This window comes from Ambystoma mexicanum, chromosome 8 (genome assembly GCF_040938575.1).
Source record: "Ambystoma mexicanum isolate Mex_15411 chromosome 8, UKY_AmexF1_1, whole genome shotgun sequence".
In the NCBI taxonomy this organism is placed as follows: domain Eukaryota; kingdom Metazoa; phylum Chordata; class Amphibia; order Caudata; family Ambystomatidae; genus Ambystoma; species Ambystoma mexicanum.
This window is the reverse complement of record NC_090929.1, coordinates 1,259,972,669-1,259,992,316: the sequence shown is the minus strand read 5'-3', so window position 1 is coordinate 1,259,992,316 and position 19,648 is coordinate 1,259,972,669. Positions and strand designations below refer to the sequence as shown.

At 47.4% G+C, this 19,648-nt stretch overlaps 1 protein-coding gene across 2 annotated transcripts in view; it reads left to right on the top strand.

The window, feature by feature from the left end:
• The window catches only part of BTAF1 (B-TFIID TATA-box binding protein associated factor 1), a 2,675,064-nt gene that overhangs the window by 2,222,692 nt on the left and 432,724 nt on the right, over positions 1-19,648 (top strand). For both annotated transcript variants that reach the window (XM_069611378.1, XM_069611379.1), the window contains one exon: positions 14,672-14,802. In XM_069611378.1, the coding sequence (XP_069467479.1) occupies positions 14,672-14,802 (131 nt within the window). The remainder of the gene's footprint in view (positions 1-14,671; positions 14,803-19,648) is intronic.

The following is a 19,648-nucleotide window of genomic DNA, read 5'->3' as shown; positions in this document are numbered from 1 at the left end:
ACAGTAGTACAAGCAAACACTGACCAGAGCTTTGGTATAAAAGTATATACTTTATTTATTTAAAAACACACTTGTAAAAATACACTGGCACTAATATGTCAAGCAAGTTCAAACAGTCACTAGAAATATATACACCTCCCTAATTAATTATTTGAAAAGTCTAGGTTAATACAGCACTTATTTAGCTAAACCGAGGTGAGCACGTAACCATAGATGGCACTCCAATAATTACTTAAAAAGGGAGAGAAAAGGCAGAAATAGGAAAACCACACAATACCAACACTTTTAAAGAACCACAGCAAGTCAAGAAAGGCAGGGTCTACTGTAGAGCAAAAAGTTCATAGGCCAGGCTCACTTTTGGAGAGAGCAAGGCGGAATGTGCCCAAGATCACACAGTGGAAATGCACTAAAAGTATTTACAGGAAAGTCAAAAAGAGGTTCGATCAAGTTAAAAAGGTAATGTTAACAGGTCCGAGGTCACCCCAGGATAGAGAGTCAAAGATTTAAAGGACACCTTGGACAGTCTGTTGCAAGGGAGACCAGGCGGGACAGAGTACCTCAAATGGTGAGAAAGCTCCAGCGGGGGCAGTTGTTCCTGGCAGCGGGTGCAAGTCGGTGCTTCGTCCAGGGGAAGAGAAGATCTCGACGTGGAGGAAAGCTGGAGATAGTTGCACTGCCAGGGAAGAAACCAGCCGCGGAGTTTCCCGGTTAAAAAGTACTACCCTTTTATTCACTGTAGTGGTGAAGCGTGGCTATCCGGCCGCCGGTGTGCTTGGCACGGGCGATTCGACTACGAGACGATACAGGAAGGCAAAAAAGGCGAACTGGTTGGTCCCACCAGCTCAAAGGGAAGAAGACTCGCCTGGAAGAAGATCTTCTCTGTCGTCAGGAAAGTGGTGAGTTTCGTACAGCAGGGCTCCACCAGTGGTGGTGTTGTAGATGGCTCAGCTTCTCCCCTCTTCGGATTCTTTAGGTCCTGTGGCGACTTCTGAAGTTCCAGTCCCCAAAGCCCTGCTTTTATGCAGCAAAACCCCCATTCATCAGCCTAGCTGTCAAACATGCTAAGTGGTGAGCCGGGCGGCTCACCACTGGGCCAATCACACGAGTGCGACTTGAGTTGCCAAGGCAACTCAGCCCAGAGTGCCTATTCCCCCCTCCTCCCCCTCCCACACATCCTGTAGACCCAGTCAGAGGGGCACCACTTTTGGAGCCTCCTGTGCAGAAGCCTGCCAAAAGTGGAACAAAGGGCTCGACTTGGGTTGGAGTTAGAGGCGAACACAAACGCCATTTTAAAACCAGGTCCTGGCAAAAAGACCCAACCGGGAAATAAATCTTAAATAAAAAACCCGGTGGTATCTTTAACATTGCACCAAAAAAGGGGTGCGTTTAAAATGAATGGGAAAATCCCATAGGAAATATTCTGGTGGAATATTTTTCATGGTAACCATTGCCACCAGCCAGAAACTCGACAAGGGGGGGGACTGGACAGTTCCCCCTTGACAAACAGACCCAGGGGCAATCGAATTACCCCTGCCAGTACTTCCACAATATGATGGTTTGTACTGGTACTGTTCAGAATTTAAGACTAGTAAAGTCAATGGTGACTTTACATGCCCTGGGAGACAGTAGTCAGTCCCAGGGTATGGAGTCTATGTTTGGGGTTCACTATGACACCCCTCTATTACTGCACTGAGGGTGCTGTGTAACACACATACCAAAACACATGAAGCCCTATGGAGTAAAAGACCCCATAGCCCATAAAACACATTACAAAGTCAAAGGACATTCTCAAATCATGCCTAAGAGTGGGAGAAAGAGTCTCACTCTTAGCAGGAGAGAAAAATAAACCCCAAAAATCCAGCAAAGCTGCTGGGGGACTCACTAGGTTTGGGAAATTAGCCTTTACAGAGAATTCTCCCTAACAGATATCTACCCTAACTTTACTACCGCGATTATATTAGATAAACGTGGTACTGTTCTTGGCTATTAGCCTCGAACATAAACTCGCTTGACCAAATAGTCTTTCTTTTGGCTCCGGTAGGGTTTATTCGCCATTTCTTTTTGTTAAAGTCCTTCTTGTGTTTTACTTTGCGCGGCAAACTAGGTTCGCCTTCTTTGTTCACCGTCTTAGAGGCGCCTGGGTGTCTAGGTGGGCTGAATGTGAGGGAGGGGTGTAGTCACCCCCTGCACAGAGTATCCTAGGAAACCCAAGTCGCACTTTGCCATGATTGGCTGAGGGGGTTGTCCCGGCTGGACAACTCCCCTGCTGCGTGATTGACAGCCAGGCTGGGTGAATGGGGGTTTTTGCGCATAAAAGGCAGGTCTCTTGGGCTAGAAGTCAAAGTCGCCTCTGGAACTACAAGGAAGAGAAGAAGAGAAGCAGAGAGAACGACGGATGCTGCAACTACCCCGTCCCGGTGAAGCCCTGCTGCAGTCCTGAGCTCTCTACCCTTCGACTAAGAGAAGATCCAGTCTGGAGTCGTCTTCCCTTGAGCCTGGTAGGGATAACCAGCTCATCTTCTTCAGCCAGAGATCGCCGCCGTAGTCGAAATTGCTGCACACTGCTGTAGTGGTCCTGATAGCCACCTGCTGAGCGCCTCCTGTTTTTAAGGAGCACACCTTTTCGTTGTCTCTGCTGCCAGCTTCATCCCTTTGTGGTGCAGACCCCCTTCAGACGTCGTCCTTCACAATGAAGCTCCAGGAATCGCAGGTCTGCGGGAAACCAACAGGAACAACTGCCAGGGCTCCAGCTGCATCGTGGAAATAAGGTACTGTGTTCTACTCGAGGAAAGTGGGTGAACCCCTTTTCTTCATCTCCAAGGCTCGTCCTTGTCTTCCCTCCTTCTTATAACTTTTGCTTCTGAACATTGACAATATTCAAGTACTCTTGGGCTATACGGAATCATGAACTGTTTAACGGTGTGATCTTCGGCACAGGCCTCGGGTGTCATCTAAACCTGGCTCCGACCATTTGACTTTTGAACTCCTGTTTCTGAGTGTTTCTCGATACTGTCTGCCTAACCTAAATATTGCCTGTGATTTTTGCCTCCAACTCCTTCTGGGTATCTCGGGTGGTAAGTGTGTTTTTGCCCAGGTAGCATTTCATGTCACGGGCACGTGTTTATATAGTAGACCGAACTGTCAAAAAGTGATGGCAACCGTATCCACGGTATCGTGTTTTTTTCATAACACCGGTTCATTCAAACACAGGGTACTTACCTTGAGACTTACTGTACAAAGTGAATTGGTTATTTGTAGTATATTTAACGTGTGGTTTTGTTTAAAGTTTAAGAGGTGTTGTGTTTATAACTGATGGTTTAAGAATAAATGTACTTATATTATTTACCTGAAACTTTGAGTCAGTGTTTGCTTGGGTCACAGTAATTGTGGTCCTTTTGTGTAATCTCTGCTACTGTTCATATACTCTTGAGATAACCCTGGCTGCTCTGCTACTGCTACCACTATAACTTAGTAGTACAGGCTTGTACCAAAGGTAAAACCTGTATTGCCACCTGTAGTCTTAATTGTGTGTAGTGGTCCCTAAGGGCACTGCACAGGATTCTGCCTAACAAGCACTCAGCAGGGGGAGGGTGGGAGGAGGTGGGGACCCCTAATAGCATGGAGACAATTGGTGGTCTCAATGGTGAGTCCCTCCCAGGCCAACCATACTGATGATACGGATTAGATAACGGCAATAGATAGGCCTGAAGATAAGCAGGACGATGACATGGATACAGGGGCTCGAGTTAAAGGGGTTGGAGGGGGGAGGACAGGAAAGTGTACTTTGTAATGTAATGTTGTGAAGCGTCTTGCACTCTCCAAGGAGTTTATCAGGGGCCTCTTCAGGACTTTTCTGCAGGTGAAGTTTCCGGCTCCAGCTTGGGAACTCAATCTGGTATTGACTAAATTCATGGGGACACTCAACAGCAAATAACTGAGCAAAAAAGGGTATTTTGGTATTTGATTGCTGCTTTTGTACTGCTCATCTGTTTGTAGCCAATACACAACACAATCTTGAATCTGCTTTTAAAACATCTATTCTCTGAAGCTGTGCAAATGTAAACTTTACATTTGCCATTGGTGAAGTAGGGCCAGAGACATAAATATTATGAATCGTTTAGAAATGACTTTTAAAGGCATGGGCTAGTAAAAAAATGTATTGTCCCTACGGGTCGGCCATATTTTTTTAAGCCTAAGTGGCTCGATTTTAGAAAACTTTCCTATGGACCTTACCCGAGTTTTCGTCCATTCAACGCACGCGAAAACAAGCACCAGGGAGCCGCCATTTTCTGATAATCCTATCTTTTCCCCGATCGCCCTGGCTGACCTGCTTTTGCGGCACTAAATCAATTCCCCCGCCCCTGAGCCTGTCATCAGCAGACTCGTACCGCCCATTTCCCAACACCAAAGCACGTCTCGTGTCAACATTCGCTGCGCTTCAGCTAATGACGTGTCGCCATGGAAATGGCAGGACGCCTCTCTCCTCAATAAGTATAAACAGACCGTTTCACAACTCACAGCAGCAGATTTTCGATTCCATTCCTCTGTGTTATTTTGAGTATTCTGTGACTCGTTTCAGTGCTCAGGTCAGCTACCTTCGCCGTTTGTAGCCCGTTTGAACAGATACCAGTACCACCGCTATAAATTATTTTAGTTTAACACACAATGGCTACAATAATGCCCTACATGTACGAGCCCGAGTATACCGAGGAGGAACTACTGGAAAGGGAAGCATGCGAAAACGATGGGGATTCAGACGGCAGTTGGCAGGACGAATCAACAGATGAAGAGCCTGGGCCTAGTCGAATGGACGACGTCTCCACCTGGTGCACATGCAATCGGTGCGAGCTAATGCCAACTGAAGACGAGAACTGCTGCTGCCGAGAAAACTCGGGATGCCTGGCCTACATTTCGGAAGGCGAGCCACGACCGCAATGCATCACCGAGCTGCCAGACTTCAGGGCAGCCTGCCTCACACGGGCCGTGTTGAGAATAATGATGGTGCTTATGGATGAACTTCGAGCAACTGTTCGTCCTCGTAATTCGAGTAACGAGTAAGTATACTCTGCTTGTCATGCCACTCCTATTTCATGTTCTTCTACTATATCCAAAATAGGGGTGTACCGAATAGTGAAATTACTATTCGGCCGAATACCGAATAGTTAGCAAAACTATTCGGCCGAAGCCGAATAGTGAGCCGAATAGTTGTTTTTTTAAATACATTGTCCAGCACATGAGAAATACTGCTTCGCAAGACAGTAAGGAGCATGTGAATGCACGCATCATGGATGCACACATTCAGCTGCCCTTTATCAACCCCATTTGAGCATTTGCACAACCAAAAGAGGCCCTAGAAATAATTTTTAAATTGGCCCCATATTACACATTTTCTGCAAGCCTAACCCTTTTCCTATGGGAAAATTTGGCCAATACTGCGATGCGCAACGGAGGGGGCGGGGGGGGACATGGGAGAACATCACGGGACAATGGAGGGGGTGGGGGGACATTGCAGAACACCATGGGACAACGGAGGGGGTGGGGGGACATGGGAGAACATTGCGGGACAACGGAGGGGGTGGGGGGGCACCATAAAAATAAAAAATAAAAGCATTGCAAGGATCCTGCTAGGATCAGACTCCAAGTGGTTTGCTCTGTCCCACTATCTCTCTCCTGCTTATCCTTCTATCTTCAACCTCTTTTTCTCTCTCTCTCTTCCTTACACTCTGTCTTCCTCTCTGCCTGTCTCTCTCGCCCTCTAGGTGCCTCTCTCTCTCTATCCATACCTGTCTCCCTCTCTCTCTCGCACTATTTTAATCTTTCACACTGTTTCCCTGTCTGTTTCTTCTTCTCTCACTCCTCCCTTTGTTTCCCTCTCTCTCTCCCTTTCTCTCTCTCTCCCGCTTTCTCTCCCTGTAGCTCTCTCTGTTTCTCTCTATCTGTACCTCACTTCCCCTCTCTCTCCTCCCTCTGCTTCTCTGTCTCTCGCTCTCCCGCTGTCTCTCACTCTCTGCCTATCTGTGCTTTACTCCATCCCCCTCCCCATCTCTCTCTATCTCTACCCCTCTTCCTCTGCCACTCGCTCTGCCCGGCCCCTCATGTACCCCCTTTGCAAGCAATGCCCTTCACAGCCTGTATTTCTCGTATTGCCTCATGCCCACTAGGACGGTTTTACTGTGATGGTTTTAAAGGAAGACGTGCCCTGGGTGAGGGTACGCTTAGCCTTTGCTTTTATAATGCCAGCCTTTTGCTTTGTCTGCATGCCAGCTCATCTCTGCCCTTTGCCTAGCACCCTGCCAACCTTTGGAGCTTTAGTTGAAGGCTCCAAGCATCCCTGACACACATCACTTCCCAGAGCTAGACATGCTTCTATGCTGCTATTTGTTTACTAAATCAAAGAAACAGGATAAGCCTCAAACTTTAAAATAGGACTACAACTTGGCAGTGACATTGGTAGCGTGGCGGGGCAGAGTTCTGCGATGTACTCTTGTGGGCAGTGACTACATATTCTAGAATGCTAATGCAGGTCGAAAGCTGTTTTCCCAAATGCAAGCCATGCCATTGTATTGCAAGTAAACGCAGTTCAAACTGTGCCAGTGCATTCTTCTTTCACCATGTTATTGGGGGGTGTGGGAGGGGGGGGTGCATGTACAGGCCCACTCTGAGAAGTAATCCAGAATGTCCTTTAAGGATCGCGAGATAGTCTAAATACACATATTTTAAAATAAAATGCTTTGAGTACTATGCAGTAAATGAAGGCATTATTTCCCCATTAGCCGGCTAGTTGGCATGGGGAGGAAACTTTGCAGGCAAGCATGGATCCAGTGTTTGAAGCGCTAGGGTGGTGTGAGAGAACTCTAGGAGAAGAGCCACTGAACGTGGCAGGGTATTTGGGTCCTGGGATTGGGGTGAAAGGGGTAAACAAATACCACTCAACTCACAGGCATTTGCCGGCTGCAACCCATAAAGCAGGCCTCATACCTCTGCAAAGACTTGAATAGGTCCTCACATCCACACAAAAAATACACGGTTTCAACCCCCCCTCTCCCCCTGCAGACACAAGGTATGAGTAAAGGTATGAGTAAAAAGTATGCCGTACCCCCCTTGCCCCCCTCCCCCCATACTCCCCCTCCCGCAGGGCACCACAGCACATAGAATGGCACACAGACACGGAGAGCACGCTTTATCAGAAGAGCTGGACTCACAACACGCGTATACATTTTTATAAATATACGAACAAAAGACTTACCTGATGCCGCCTCGATGTCCGTCTTTCTTCTGGTCGTCTTCTTCTAGTCTCGGCCTCGGTGCAGGGTATTTTTCTTGTGCTGCTTGCAGCAGCCAGTAAGCTATCAGCTTACTGGCTACTGCTGCTTTTCCCACTGTCCTACTTTCTAGGATTGGCTATCGTCTCTCGAAAGAGGACTTACAAAAAAAAAAAGATTTTTTTTTTTGTTTTAACTTCGGCTTCGAGCAAGTATTCCAGGAACCTTCGGCCGAAGCCGAATAGCTGATTTTCAGCCGAAATTCGGCCGAATACTTACTCGAAGCCGAAGTTCGGTACAGCCCTAATCCAAAATTACATCTACATATCATTGTAACACATGTAAGTCGTTCAATAGTGTGCATTGTCTAGATGGCATTTGTCCGTGTAAAATGCCATTAGTTACAAGAATTGTCATTGACAACAAACGTTTATTAAACTTATCTTGGTCATTTAAAAACAGTTTGTTTCATTCCTTTTCACAGGTGGTACAGGCTGGTGGCCTATCGTTCCTTTACATGGAGGCTTGGACACCGCGTTAGAAGAGTGATACCCGCCTGTGCCGTTCGTGCCATTAGAGAAACGTTCCCGAGTGACAGCAGTCAGTACAGGGGATTTTCTCTCGCTGTGCTGTAACCTGACCTGTATAATCTTTAAAGTCTTGTATTTTTGTGTCATGAAAATAAGATACAAAATAAAACGCCACATATTTTAACAACGGTTGTCTCGATTTTTTAAATGAATAGAGTGTGTCTCCATTCAAGGATGGACGTCAGACATCTGTACTCCGAATGGGTGAAGGTCTGGTCGCTGTGAAGCAGGGTGGTCACTATCTATCTAAGCTAACATAACATATTCTCGATAATGCATACACTAAATAACGCTTGTTCAAAGTCTTTCAGTAGCTTATGAAATCTGAAGGAACTACAATGCATGTATTCCTGAAAACTGTTGATCGAATAAGAGAATGGGTCAGACATTGCGGATATCCACTGGATGAGCTGGAAAGTAGAGTCCAACAAGTCTTACAGGACAAGAGGGGTGATCGATACCGCATCTGCAGCCGGCACTTTTCCTTGGACATGTACACAACTTCTTGGGTAACAAAGAAGAATAAACGGCGAATGACACGGAAATTGTGCAAAAAACGCTATTCCCACTCTATTCGTCCACATTCCGCCACCGGTGAGTCAAGTGATTTAGCTTTAGGCCTTGCGGTAGTGTGTAGGTAGCCGAATGGATTAATTGATATTGTAGGTGTTCTATCCCTTGTAATAATTTCGATATTGATTTGAGTGTATAGTTTTTTGAATAATGACATTTAACAATATATTCTTTTTCGATTTCATAACCCACAAACGCAATGTGTGTATATATATATATATATATATATATATATATATATATATATATATATATATATATATATATGGACAGGGAACTGTGCTGTATTGAGCATTTTTCAAGTATTCTGTCGGCTTACATGGCTATTTTTAATATTGGCATTTCATTATCAATCATTAATTGACCTTTACAACTTCTTGACTATCCCTTCAATCTGAAGCAAGAACATTCTACATCCTTGACGTGGTCGCAGTTATCAACCACTTCTAGCGCGTATCAGGTAATCTTACTAGGCTAATCCGCTACATACTTGTTTTATGCATGTCAAGTAATAGTTTTATTCTATCGTGTAATTACTTTACCGAATGTTTGGTTACTGCTTTCCAATTGATATACACCTTAGTTATCGTCCACTAGTGTTTGTTTTCAATTGTAATTAGTGTTATCCATACTAAAGCAAGTACCGTCTTTCAGAGAGATGCTGAAGCGTCCGCCACATCTACAACATTTCTAGAAGTTCTTCAACAGCAGGAGGTTTGGATACTGACGGCTCCATCGAGCGTCATCATCATAGCTGGAATTCTTGTCGTTTGATTGTTCTACAAAATGTTTCATTCGTGGTTAGCCGTTGATATGTACCTGTGCTGTCGACCCCAGGTGTGTATGTTTTCACTATTGTAATCCTCACTAATGCAAGTACTATGTTTCAGGCAGTTGATGGAGCGTCAACCCCTGCACTTGATGCAGAGCCTGACATTCAAGTAATTCCAGGGGAAGTGGAAGCGGGACCATGCGTATACGAATCGGCACAACAGCTTTCGGAAGTGCGCACTAAATTTGTAACATCCATAGATGATATTCAGCAGCACGAGGTATGGATAATGACAGCTCCATCATGCGTGATCATATAACGTGATTCCATTTGCTATACTTTCTTCCCTATTAACGCAAGTGCTGTGTTTCAGGGAGACGACAGAGCTTCCACCACAATCACAACTTCTCATTTAGATGATGCAGATGTAAAGGAATCGGAGAAATAAGTCGATGAAATGTGATCATATTTGGATTTTCCTTGATTCTTTTGGACAATGCATCATTTGCGGTTATCTCTTTATATGTACCTGTGCCGTCGACCCCAAGTGTGTGTTGTGTTTCCAATATTGAAAAGCATACTAATGCAAGTACTGTTTCAGGGAGATGCGGATGCCTCCTCTCCAATACAACCATTCATGGCAGTCCATGCAGAGCCAGAGGTATGGATACTGACAGCTCCATCGAAATAGATCATCACTGGTCGAATACTTGTCATTTGATTGTTGCACACAATGTTTAAATCGTGTTTGGCTATTGAGATGTACCCGTGTGTTCGTCCTCACGTGTGTTTTATTCTAACAATATTTTGATACATAGTAATGAAAGTACTATGTTTCAGGGAGACGATGGAGCCTCATTCCATGCTGTCTATGCAGATACAGAAAATATAATCGTTGCAGCGCAAGAGGAAGGGAGGACATGCGGAATCAAATCGGAGCTACAGCGTGCAGATGTTGAAGGTCGAGTCAAAAAAGTTGCAAAGAAAATAAAACAAAAAAAGGTTAGTTACAAACAGTTCATAACTTTAAAAAAATGTTTGTGCTGGGGACTATTTTGTTTTTTTCCAGTCAATTCTACTACACTCCATCTTGTGTTTAAACTGAACATCCCTTTTCCAATCTCTCCTCCAGTTACCCGTGGGTGTCAGAACTATACACACACAGACAGTGAAGCGAATGAGAGATGTGGCTTGCCAGACCGTGTACACTATGGAGGAACTATTAATTGAGGCGAGGCGTGTTCAGGCTCGAGATACTCATGTCCAATGGCCAGAACATGAATTAACTGTGTTTGGAGACTACAGCAAAGTTGCATTGGACCATAGCTACAGTGCGACCGCACCACCACAAGATGTTATTGAATGTATTGAAGATAGCTCTGAAGTACTTGCAGATCAATTTACACAATCTACACCCGCCAAAAATTTGCCACCAAAAAACCTGTCGACATTATTGTGTTCTCCCATCAATGTTAAAGTAATAGATGTTGAAATGAGAGAGAATGAACCAGCCGCAGCATCCATAGACCCATCAGAACTTGAGATCACTGATATTACTTTCCAATGTGTTGAAATCTCCACAACATCACAGGCGGAAACAACGTTGACGCAGGATGACAGTCTAATGAAAGAGAGCAAATACATTGTATTCGACAGTTGTTTGATGGAAATTATAAGTATGCTGAAATGTGTGCATTCCATTAGAGGGAAAGTATGTGGGAAGCCATTGATTAATGTGACTCGTCAAATAAAAGGCAGTAACGTCAAAATAAATGCCGCCTGTAGATTAAATCATAGGTTCTCATGGTCTGCACAACCGATGCTGGGGAAACTGCCAGCAGGCAATCTACTGTGTGCAGATGCATCACTTTTTAGTCGCTCCAGTTTTAGAAAGTTAGAGGCTTTCTTTCAGTTTGTGGGACTCCATTTCATTTCTAAAGCGCTGTACTACATATACCAACGTGATGATCTGTTTCCGGCCATTAGTGATGCTTGGAAAATTGAACAATTGTCTCTAGCAAGTATATTCGAAGGCAAGCGATTCTGGCTAGCCGGCGATGGACAGTGCGACAGCCCTGGATTTTCTGCCAAGTACTGCACCTACCACTTTCAGGACATGGATAGTAAGAAAATTGTGAGTTCGGTGGTCGTGCAGGTAACATAATGTACATCCTCAGTGGCCATGGAGAAACTAGGTTTTATAAAATCAGTGGAATATCTACAATCGAGGGGAATGCACATCGACCTCATAGCCACGGATAGACACGTTTCAATTGCTAAGACAATGAGAGAGCAGTTCCCACATATTAAACATCAATTTGACGTATGGCATCTTGCTAAATCAATCAATAAGAAAATCTCGGCTGCAGGGGAAAAAAAAGGTTTTGAAAGTATTTTGCAGTGGTCACATTCTATCACCAACCATCTTTGGTGGAGCTCAAAAACTTGAGGGGTCAGTGGAAATACTACTTGAAAAATGGCGGTCACTGATGCACCACTGTACCAACGTTCACCGCTGGACAGCAAATGAACATTTCCACCAATGTGATCATGGCCCTTTGTCCCCAGAGGAGGCACGGAAGAAGTGGTTGATTCCATCTTCACCGACACACAAAGCCATTGAGAAGATTGTTTTCGACAAAACTCTCAAGAGATTTGAGAGGACTGACAGAATTCTGTCACACAGGAGATTTGGAGGTGTTCCACAATATGTGCCTAAAGTACAGGCCAAAGCGCTTGCATTTTAGCTTTCGGGGCATGAAACATCGCACTCTACTAGCGGTCTTGGCCCATAACAGCAATGTCGGACGTGAACAATCTAGGACTAGGGGTAAAGTAAGGATGCCTCGCTACACTAAGGTGTTTTCAAAACGAAGTAAGCAATGGGTGATCAAACCAGTCTATGATGAAATGCAGTTCGACTTTGTGAAAGGCCTTATTGTTGCTGTGTTAGAGAAGCACAGAAATGGAATTTTGGACGTTTTTGTGCAGAGCAGTGATCCATTGCCACCGAACATTGCGACTGTGCCATGCCCACCCGAAGCACAGCTGATTGTGAAGTACAAATCCTGGTTTAAATAATTGCAATACGATTGTCTTTTTGTAAATAAATGTTATTGTACAGTGTACCTGTAAACCTAACCCCTACCTTCACCATCATGGGTGGCGAACAAGCTGGGTGTCATCTTTGAATTCTCTCTATTCACCTCACATATGTGTATGTATATATTTTTCTCATGTCTCATCTCATGTAAATGTAAATGCTGCGCACTGTTAACGGAGGGGAGGCTTGCGTATTGCAAATAATAAAACAAACAAACAATAAATCTCACTTTTAACTCAACTCCTGTGGTACTTTATACTTTCCCTGACCTTCCGCCAAAAATTAAATGTCTCAATTTGGGCTGCAAAGCTCGCAGACAACGGGGACAAAATTGGGGCACTTAGAACGCGCCAACCAAGCGGGCCGTGGCATTTGGGAGAGAAGCCAGTTCGCATTTGCACATTGAGGCGCACTACATAGACTGATTCTAAACTTCAAGTTCTCACAGATGCCTATACTACGTGATGTTGCAAATAAAGAATGCAAAGGACAGCGCCCAGATGAGGCCCACAAGTCGCACTGGAAGTATAAGGGTCTATTGTTTTTTGACCTTGAGACAGGGACCATGCCGAAAGAACTACATTTGAAGGGAGTGCGCAATAACGTAAGACGATAAGGCAGAAAATTCAGAAACTAGACCGAGTTTCAGTTTTAGGTCAGTATACGAAAAATCATTGTCAAGAGCACGGTCCGTTTTACAGACTGCATTACGAAGAGACACAATGGAAATTTCAAATATAATGTAAGTAAATCTTTACACGCTTTTATACCGGAATGAAGATTTAATGAATGGATGCATGAATAAATGAATGAATGAATGAAGAGCTAGGAAAAGCAAGTAAAACTGTTTGTAGTGGGCACATGGGCATGCAGGTCCACTGGTCTCACCGATCTCGGTCCTTGGCCCAGCCACTTTTCCCTGCACTGCCTACCTGCACTGCGGGACTGTCTCTGTATCCTTCAGCCCCTTCTCCCGGCATTTACCTTGCACTTGCCAACAACTGGCCCTATTATTTAATTTGTATTCAACGAAACATGTACAGCCCTTCCCCATGCGCGATCAGAAAGGCACATGGCCTAGTAGGATCGTTGTCTGTCTGCCCTTGTTCCCCACTTGCCTCGTCACGCCTAGAAACACTTGAGTATAGGCGCGTTACAAATGCCATATCATATATCATATCATTCCTCACGCATGTAGACTGTCGTTGATCATTGTGTGTTGGCCTCGATTTATCTCGTTACTTTTCGCATTGATTTTAGAGACGTACATACTCCATTGAACTATCCTTGCAAGCAAATAGTTTCTGATCGGCCGTAATAAATAAAATGAGTAATATTAATGAAGTTCGGCTAGCGAGACTAATTATCATTTTTTTGTTTTCATAACAGGTATTTGATCCCTTTCTGCCACTGCCATCTGTTTGAGACACCGGCGGATGGATTCTTCAGCAGACACCTGCAGTTTCGTGTCAACAACTGGAGCACGATCACCATATTATGGGACGATCGGCAAGGGCCCACATGCCCTTACGCTGTACTAGTGGCTAGAAGCAACATAGCAACCTTTAGGCTGGACTAGTGCCTAGTTGATGGAACAACCTTGCGGTTCACCATGCTTCCAAAGTGATTCTTTTTACGAAAATAAACACCCTGTGTGTACCATAAAGGAACAGCGCGTGACTCAAGATGAAACAGAACAGTTATTGCGGATACAGATAAAAGAAAATAAATGGCTTCCGGAGTTCATATGGCAATTGCTGAATATTCTCTAAACATTTAATGTCAAATAAATGTACTTTACCAAATGTACCGTGTTGCTGTTTCATTTTAAAGTACAGTTTCATATTCCGAATTGTGGCGCGCTGTGTTGTGAGTTGATCTGTGTTGGTTTCCGGGTTCTGTGTGGAGTCGCGCAGAAGACGACTGGGCGTGTTTGCCTACACAGCACAGTAACGTCACGGGGAGAGGCGGGGAATATGAATATTTTGATAATGTCAGGCTCAGGGGCGGGAGAATTGATTTAGTGCCGCAAAAGCAGGTCAGCCAGGGCGATCGGGGAAAAGATAGGATTATCAGAAAATGGCAGCTCCATGGTGCTTGTTTTCGCGTGCGTTTAATGGACGAAAACTCGGGTAAGGTCCATAGGAAAGTTTTCTAAAATCGAGCCACATAGGCTTAAAAAAACATGGCCTACCCGTAGGGACAATAAAAATGTTTACTAGACCATGCCTTTAATTTTTAGAAGCCCTTAATGTTTACTTAAGGATGCTCACATACTATTAATAAGGGTGAAATGTATGTCCTAGATTCAGCCTTGTATAAGGTTTGGAAAACCACATACTGTACTCATAATTTTTATTTCTACTATTAGGAGTTCTTGCAATGGAAGCTTTGCACCGCCAAGTTTTGCCATTTTTGTTAAGAAGAATGAAGGAAGATGTATTACAGGATCTTCCTCCCAAAATCATTCAAGATTATTATTGCACGCTTAGTCCCTTGCAGGTATGTATGCAAAAGGAAACACATTTACAGTTATTCTGTTTAAGGATTGGGTTTACAGATGTTGTGTATAGTGACTTTGTTAGTTATATTGAAAATTGTGTAACACATTCTTTAGTGTAAAGGTACTCATAAGAAATTAACATGTATGCCCTACTTTCTTCCTAATTTATAGGTCTCCAGCATTGGATCTTTCATAGATTCACATGCTGTTTGAATGTTCCCAGTAGTCAGGCTGGGAATCTTCGGTAACAGTAAAGCAGTTTGCATTTACATTTTAAAACTGCTGTCGCTTTAGAGTAGAGTCATGTGAGTCATATTGCCCCACAGCCAATTTAGCTCCACCCCAAGAGGCTTTCTTCAGGTTTTCTTTACAGCACTTTTCTCCAGCATGGGGTCTGGCATGGATTCACATGCTCATGAATATTCCCCGTCGTCAGGCCGGGAATCCTCGGTAAAGAAAAAAATAAGTATCCGTTTCGTTTCTGATCTGTCTTTCTTAGTAACCAATCACTGATCTCTGGGTCATACTGCCCCAGCCAATGAATGCCCTCTACCTAAGTCCCTCCCCCAGCAGCCATACTCAGATTTTTACCGCACGTTCAAGTGTTGGGAGTCCTCGCGTTTAGCTCTCAAGCTTTTACTGCGTTTTCACGTTTTTTCAGGAGATTTCTCATTTTTTTCAGTTAATCGAGCCTCAAGCTCCACCGTTTCTACTTCCGATAGCGGGGACCCGTTTCGGAATTCTTCTACGCCCCTCAAGGGTGAAGTTTTCGTTGAGTTACGCTTCTTGGAGGATTCCAGAAGATCTGTGGCCTACCTCAACGGACATGGCCCAGGACAAGGGAAGCTCGAAGCCCGGATCCAAGCTATTCAGGAGCTGCCCAGGATGCGGATTGCAAAATGTTTTCAAGGAGGACGAGCATTCGAGATGTCTCTACTGCCTTCATGAGGACAAGACGCACGTGGAGAAGGACTGTGCGTTCTGCAAGAACCTGTCGGAACGGACCAAGCAAGATCATCGTTCCTGCCTCGCCGCCTGGCTGGAGAAGGGCAGAGCAGGTGAGAAGGCGAAGAAAAAGTCTGAGCGGTCTTCTAAATCCTGTGAGGGCGCCCCGGTGACAGGGGCCCAACAGAAGGCCAAGCACCGCGGGCACCGGTGTGCCGAAAGGTCGGGCTCCTCGGCTGCCAAGCAGGGCGCGACTTCCCCGGCACGATCAACCACGAGCCAGCGCTCTGGTTCGGGGAAGAGGAAGTCCGAGAACCCGGGTAAACTTCTGGAGAGGCCCCGGTCGATCTCGAAGGGAGCCGAGGGGGAGCGAGGCGATGACCCCCCAAAAGCGAAGGCCCAGGATGCACCTAAGGGGGTGAGGGCCTTGATCCACCCGGCAAAGGCCACTATCGAGGTTGTTGCAGCGGCCCTGGCGAAGCCAGCACAGGCTACGCCAGTGGAGGCAGCCTCGGGGCCCAGAGTTTCCCTGCCGCCGCAGAGAGAATCCTCTTTCCAGACCAGCGTTAAGACCCCCGTGAAGACCCCGGCGGAAAAAGAGGTGGGGGGCGGTTGCCATTACGGATTCGGATTCAGCCTCCAAGGAGGATCCGGTGGAAGCCGTGAAAGGCCTCAACGAGAGGTTCGAGAAGGTTCGATCCCAGGGGACGGTTCCCGCTGATGTGATCGAAGATAACGACGATGGCGACGACGAGGGCCCAGTGGAGCAGACATCCCGTCCGTCACAACCATTACCTGAGCCCCAGGATAGCTTGACGGCCATTTTGTTGGTGATCCAATCCTTATGTACTGAGATAAGGACCAGGCCCGTCGGGAAGCCCTCCGAACAAGCGGAGGAGAGTCTGCCCTTCGTGCCCGCAAGGCCTGTGGACCCCTCATCCCCCTCGCCGGACCCTAGAGAGGATACGGCGACGGATACAGCACGGGGACGGACGACGAGGGCGTCATCACCCCTCCCCCCCCCCACCCGACAAAATTGGCTCTTTTCATGCCATGATAGCCAGGGCATCAGAGCTCTTCCAGCTCTGCCCTGAGGAACAAAAAAAGGAAGGTTTTCTTTACCAACGACGAGAGGCCAAGAGAAAGATGGTCCTCGCGATGCCGTTGCTCGACGACATCTGGGACGAGGGGCTGGCTATCCTCAAGAACCCTTCCACGACACCCGGCAAGAGGGACGGGTATGAGAAGAAGTACCGGGTCCCCGATGCTGCCCCCTTGTGCCTCAGGGCCCAGCCCACGCCGGACTCTGTCGTCTCAGCAGCGGCCAAGAAGAAAGCAGCAGGTGCGGCGGCTTCAACTTCCACTTCCCCGCCGCACAGCGAGGGCAAGAAGTTGGACTCCATGGGGCGAAGTCATCTCGGCGGCGACGACGATTAAGGCGGCCAATGCCTTAGCGATTGTGGCCCGTTACGACAGGGAGCTTTGGTTAAAGATAGCTCCTCTGCTAGACTTCCTACCAGACGACAAGAGAGTGGAGTCCCTACAGATTCTGCATGAAGGAGAGGTGGCGTTGGATCACGCCATAACGGTGGTAACGGACATTGCCAATACCAGATTTCGCCAACTGGGCAACAGGGTGTGCCTCCGACGACGATAGCTCAAGGCGACGGACTTTCGCCAGGACGTCCAGACCAGAGTTTTGGACATGCCGTTCGACGGCAACAACCTGTTTGGAAAGACGGTGGATGAGTCCCTCCAGGCTATCAAGACGGACACGGAAACAGCCCGAGCCCTAGGAGTCCTTCAGCAACGGCGGCCCTTTCGGAGCTCTGGAGGCAGACAGGGAGCCTCCAAGGGATCCAGCGGCGGCTCTTTTACTTACCGCCAGGAGGCCTACAGAGGCCGCGGCAAGCAAGGAGGGTCTCGCCGCCGTCGGCAAGGAGGCCAAGGCGGCAAGGCCTCTTCCAAGCGGGACTGAACTGGCCGTAGCATCGGGCCCCCAGCGATGCACCCCAGTGGGAGGCCGGCTGACGAAGATAGTCAGCGTGTGGGAGTCCATCTCCACTGACTGTTGAGTGCTGGACACCCTGGCCCGCGGACACTCGCTGGAATTTCAAAAGAAGTGTCCTTGCATTCCTTCCGTGGCCAGGGAGGAGAATCACGCCCCTCAACTGCTGTTGGAGGTAAGGACGATGCTTATGAAGTGTGCCATCGAGCTCGTCCCCAAGAGGCTCCGGATCTCCGCAGTATACTCAAGATACTTCCTTGTCCGAAAGAAGACAGGTGGTTGGCGCCCCATCCTGGACCTGCGTCGGTTGAACAAGTACATCAAGGCACAGAAATTCAGGATGGTCACCCTCCAGCACGTGCTAGGACAGCTGGAGGAGGGCGACTTCCTATCGTCACTGGACCTGGAGGATGCTTACTTCCACATCCCCATTCTAAAAGGTCACAAAGTTCCTCAGATTTGTAGTCCAGGGGCGTCCCTACCAATTCAGAGCCCTGCCGTTCGGATTAAAGTCTGCACCCAGGGTGTTCACCAAGTGCCTCGCACCTGTGGCGCGCAGCTGCGCCTGCAAGGGATCCACGTCTACCCCTACCTGGACGACTGGCTAATCCTTGCAAGGTCAAGAGAACTCGCCGTCGAACACACAGCAAGGACCGTCCGCCTGCTCACGGAGCTGGGATTCATCATCAACTACCCCAAATCCGATCTGGTCCCGTCGCAGGTGGCACTGTTTCTAGGAGCGAAGCTCGATACAGTAAAGCTACTGGCATCTCAGTCGGAAGGACGGATGAAGGCCATTTTGGGCAAGGTGCAGCGCCCGTTAGCCACGGATGTGGCCAGAGTGAGGTCCATCAAGTCCCTCCTCGGGATGATGTCCTCATGCATCTACCTTGTGCCCCTTTGCAGACTTCAGATGCGTCCGCTACAAGAGTTCCTCGACGCTCGCTGGATTCAAGCGGCGGGCTGCTTCGAAGACAGGATCCCGCTCGACGAGGAGTTCCGTCGGGCGATTCTATTGTGGGGTGCCCGTGCGCACCTCTCGGCAGGCATGGACTTTCAGGCCCCAGCGTATCAGGAGACTAACGACGGACGCCTCCCTGGAGGGATAGGGGGCCCACACCGGAGATCTCCACGCAAGAGGCCTCTGGCTCCCGGAGGAGAGGTCTCTTCACATCAACATCCTGGAGCTACGAGCCGTGTTCTGGGCGCTCAAATCGTTCCTTCCGTCCTGCAAGGACCAAGTGGTGAGGATCTTCACCGACAACACCACCACGATGTTCTACATCCGCAAGCAGGGAGGCACCAGATCCCCAGTCCTATCCAAGGAGGCCCAGGATCTGTGGCACTGGGCCGTCGCCCAGGGGATGTTTCTGGTTCCTTTCCACCTGGCAGGAATAAAAAACACCATTGCCACTCATTCAGCAGGGAGCTGCGCTCGTGCCACGGGTGAGAACTACGCCAGGACCAGGTGTATCTGCTCGTTCTACGGTGGGGCAAACCCCAGATCAACTTGTTTGCGACAGCGACGAACTCCAAGTGCCAGAGGTTCGCCAGCAGGTTCACCCAGCTGAGGAGCATGGGCGATGCTTTCTCGTTCCCTTGGGACAGCCTGTTCCTGTACGCGTTCCCTCCGTTGCCATTGCTGCTTCGTCTCATCAACCAGCTCAAGAGGTCCAGGTGCAGGATGATCCTCGTCGCAATGGCGTGGCCGAGACAGATCTGGTTCCCGGACCTGCTGGACTTGTCAGCGTCCCCACCTATCAAGCTGCCGACGGACGCGGATCTTCTCTCCAGAGAAGGAGGCACCATTCTGCATCACGACCCGGAGTCGCTGAACTTGCAGGCTTGGCTCCTGCAGCGCTAGAGTTTGGAGGATACGATATCCCGGCTGA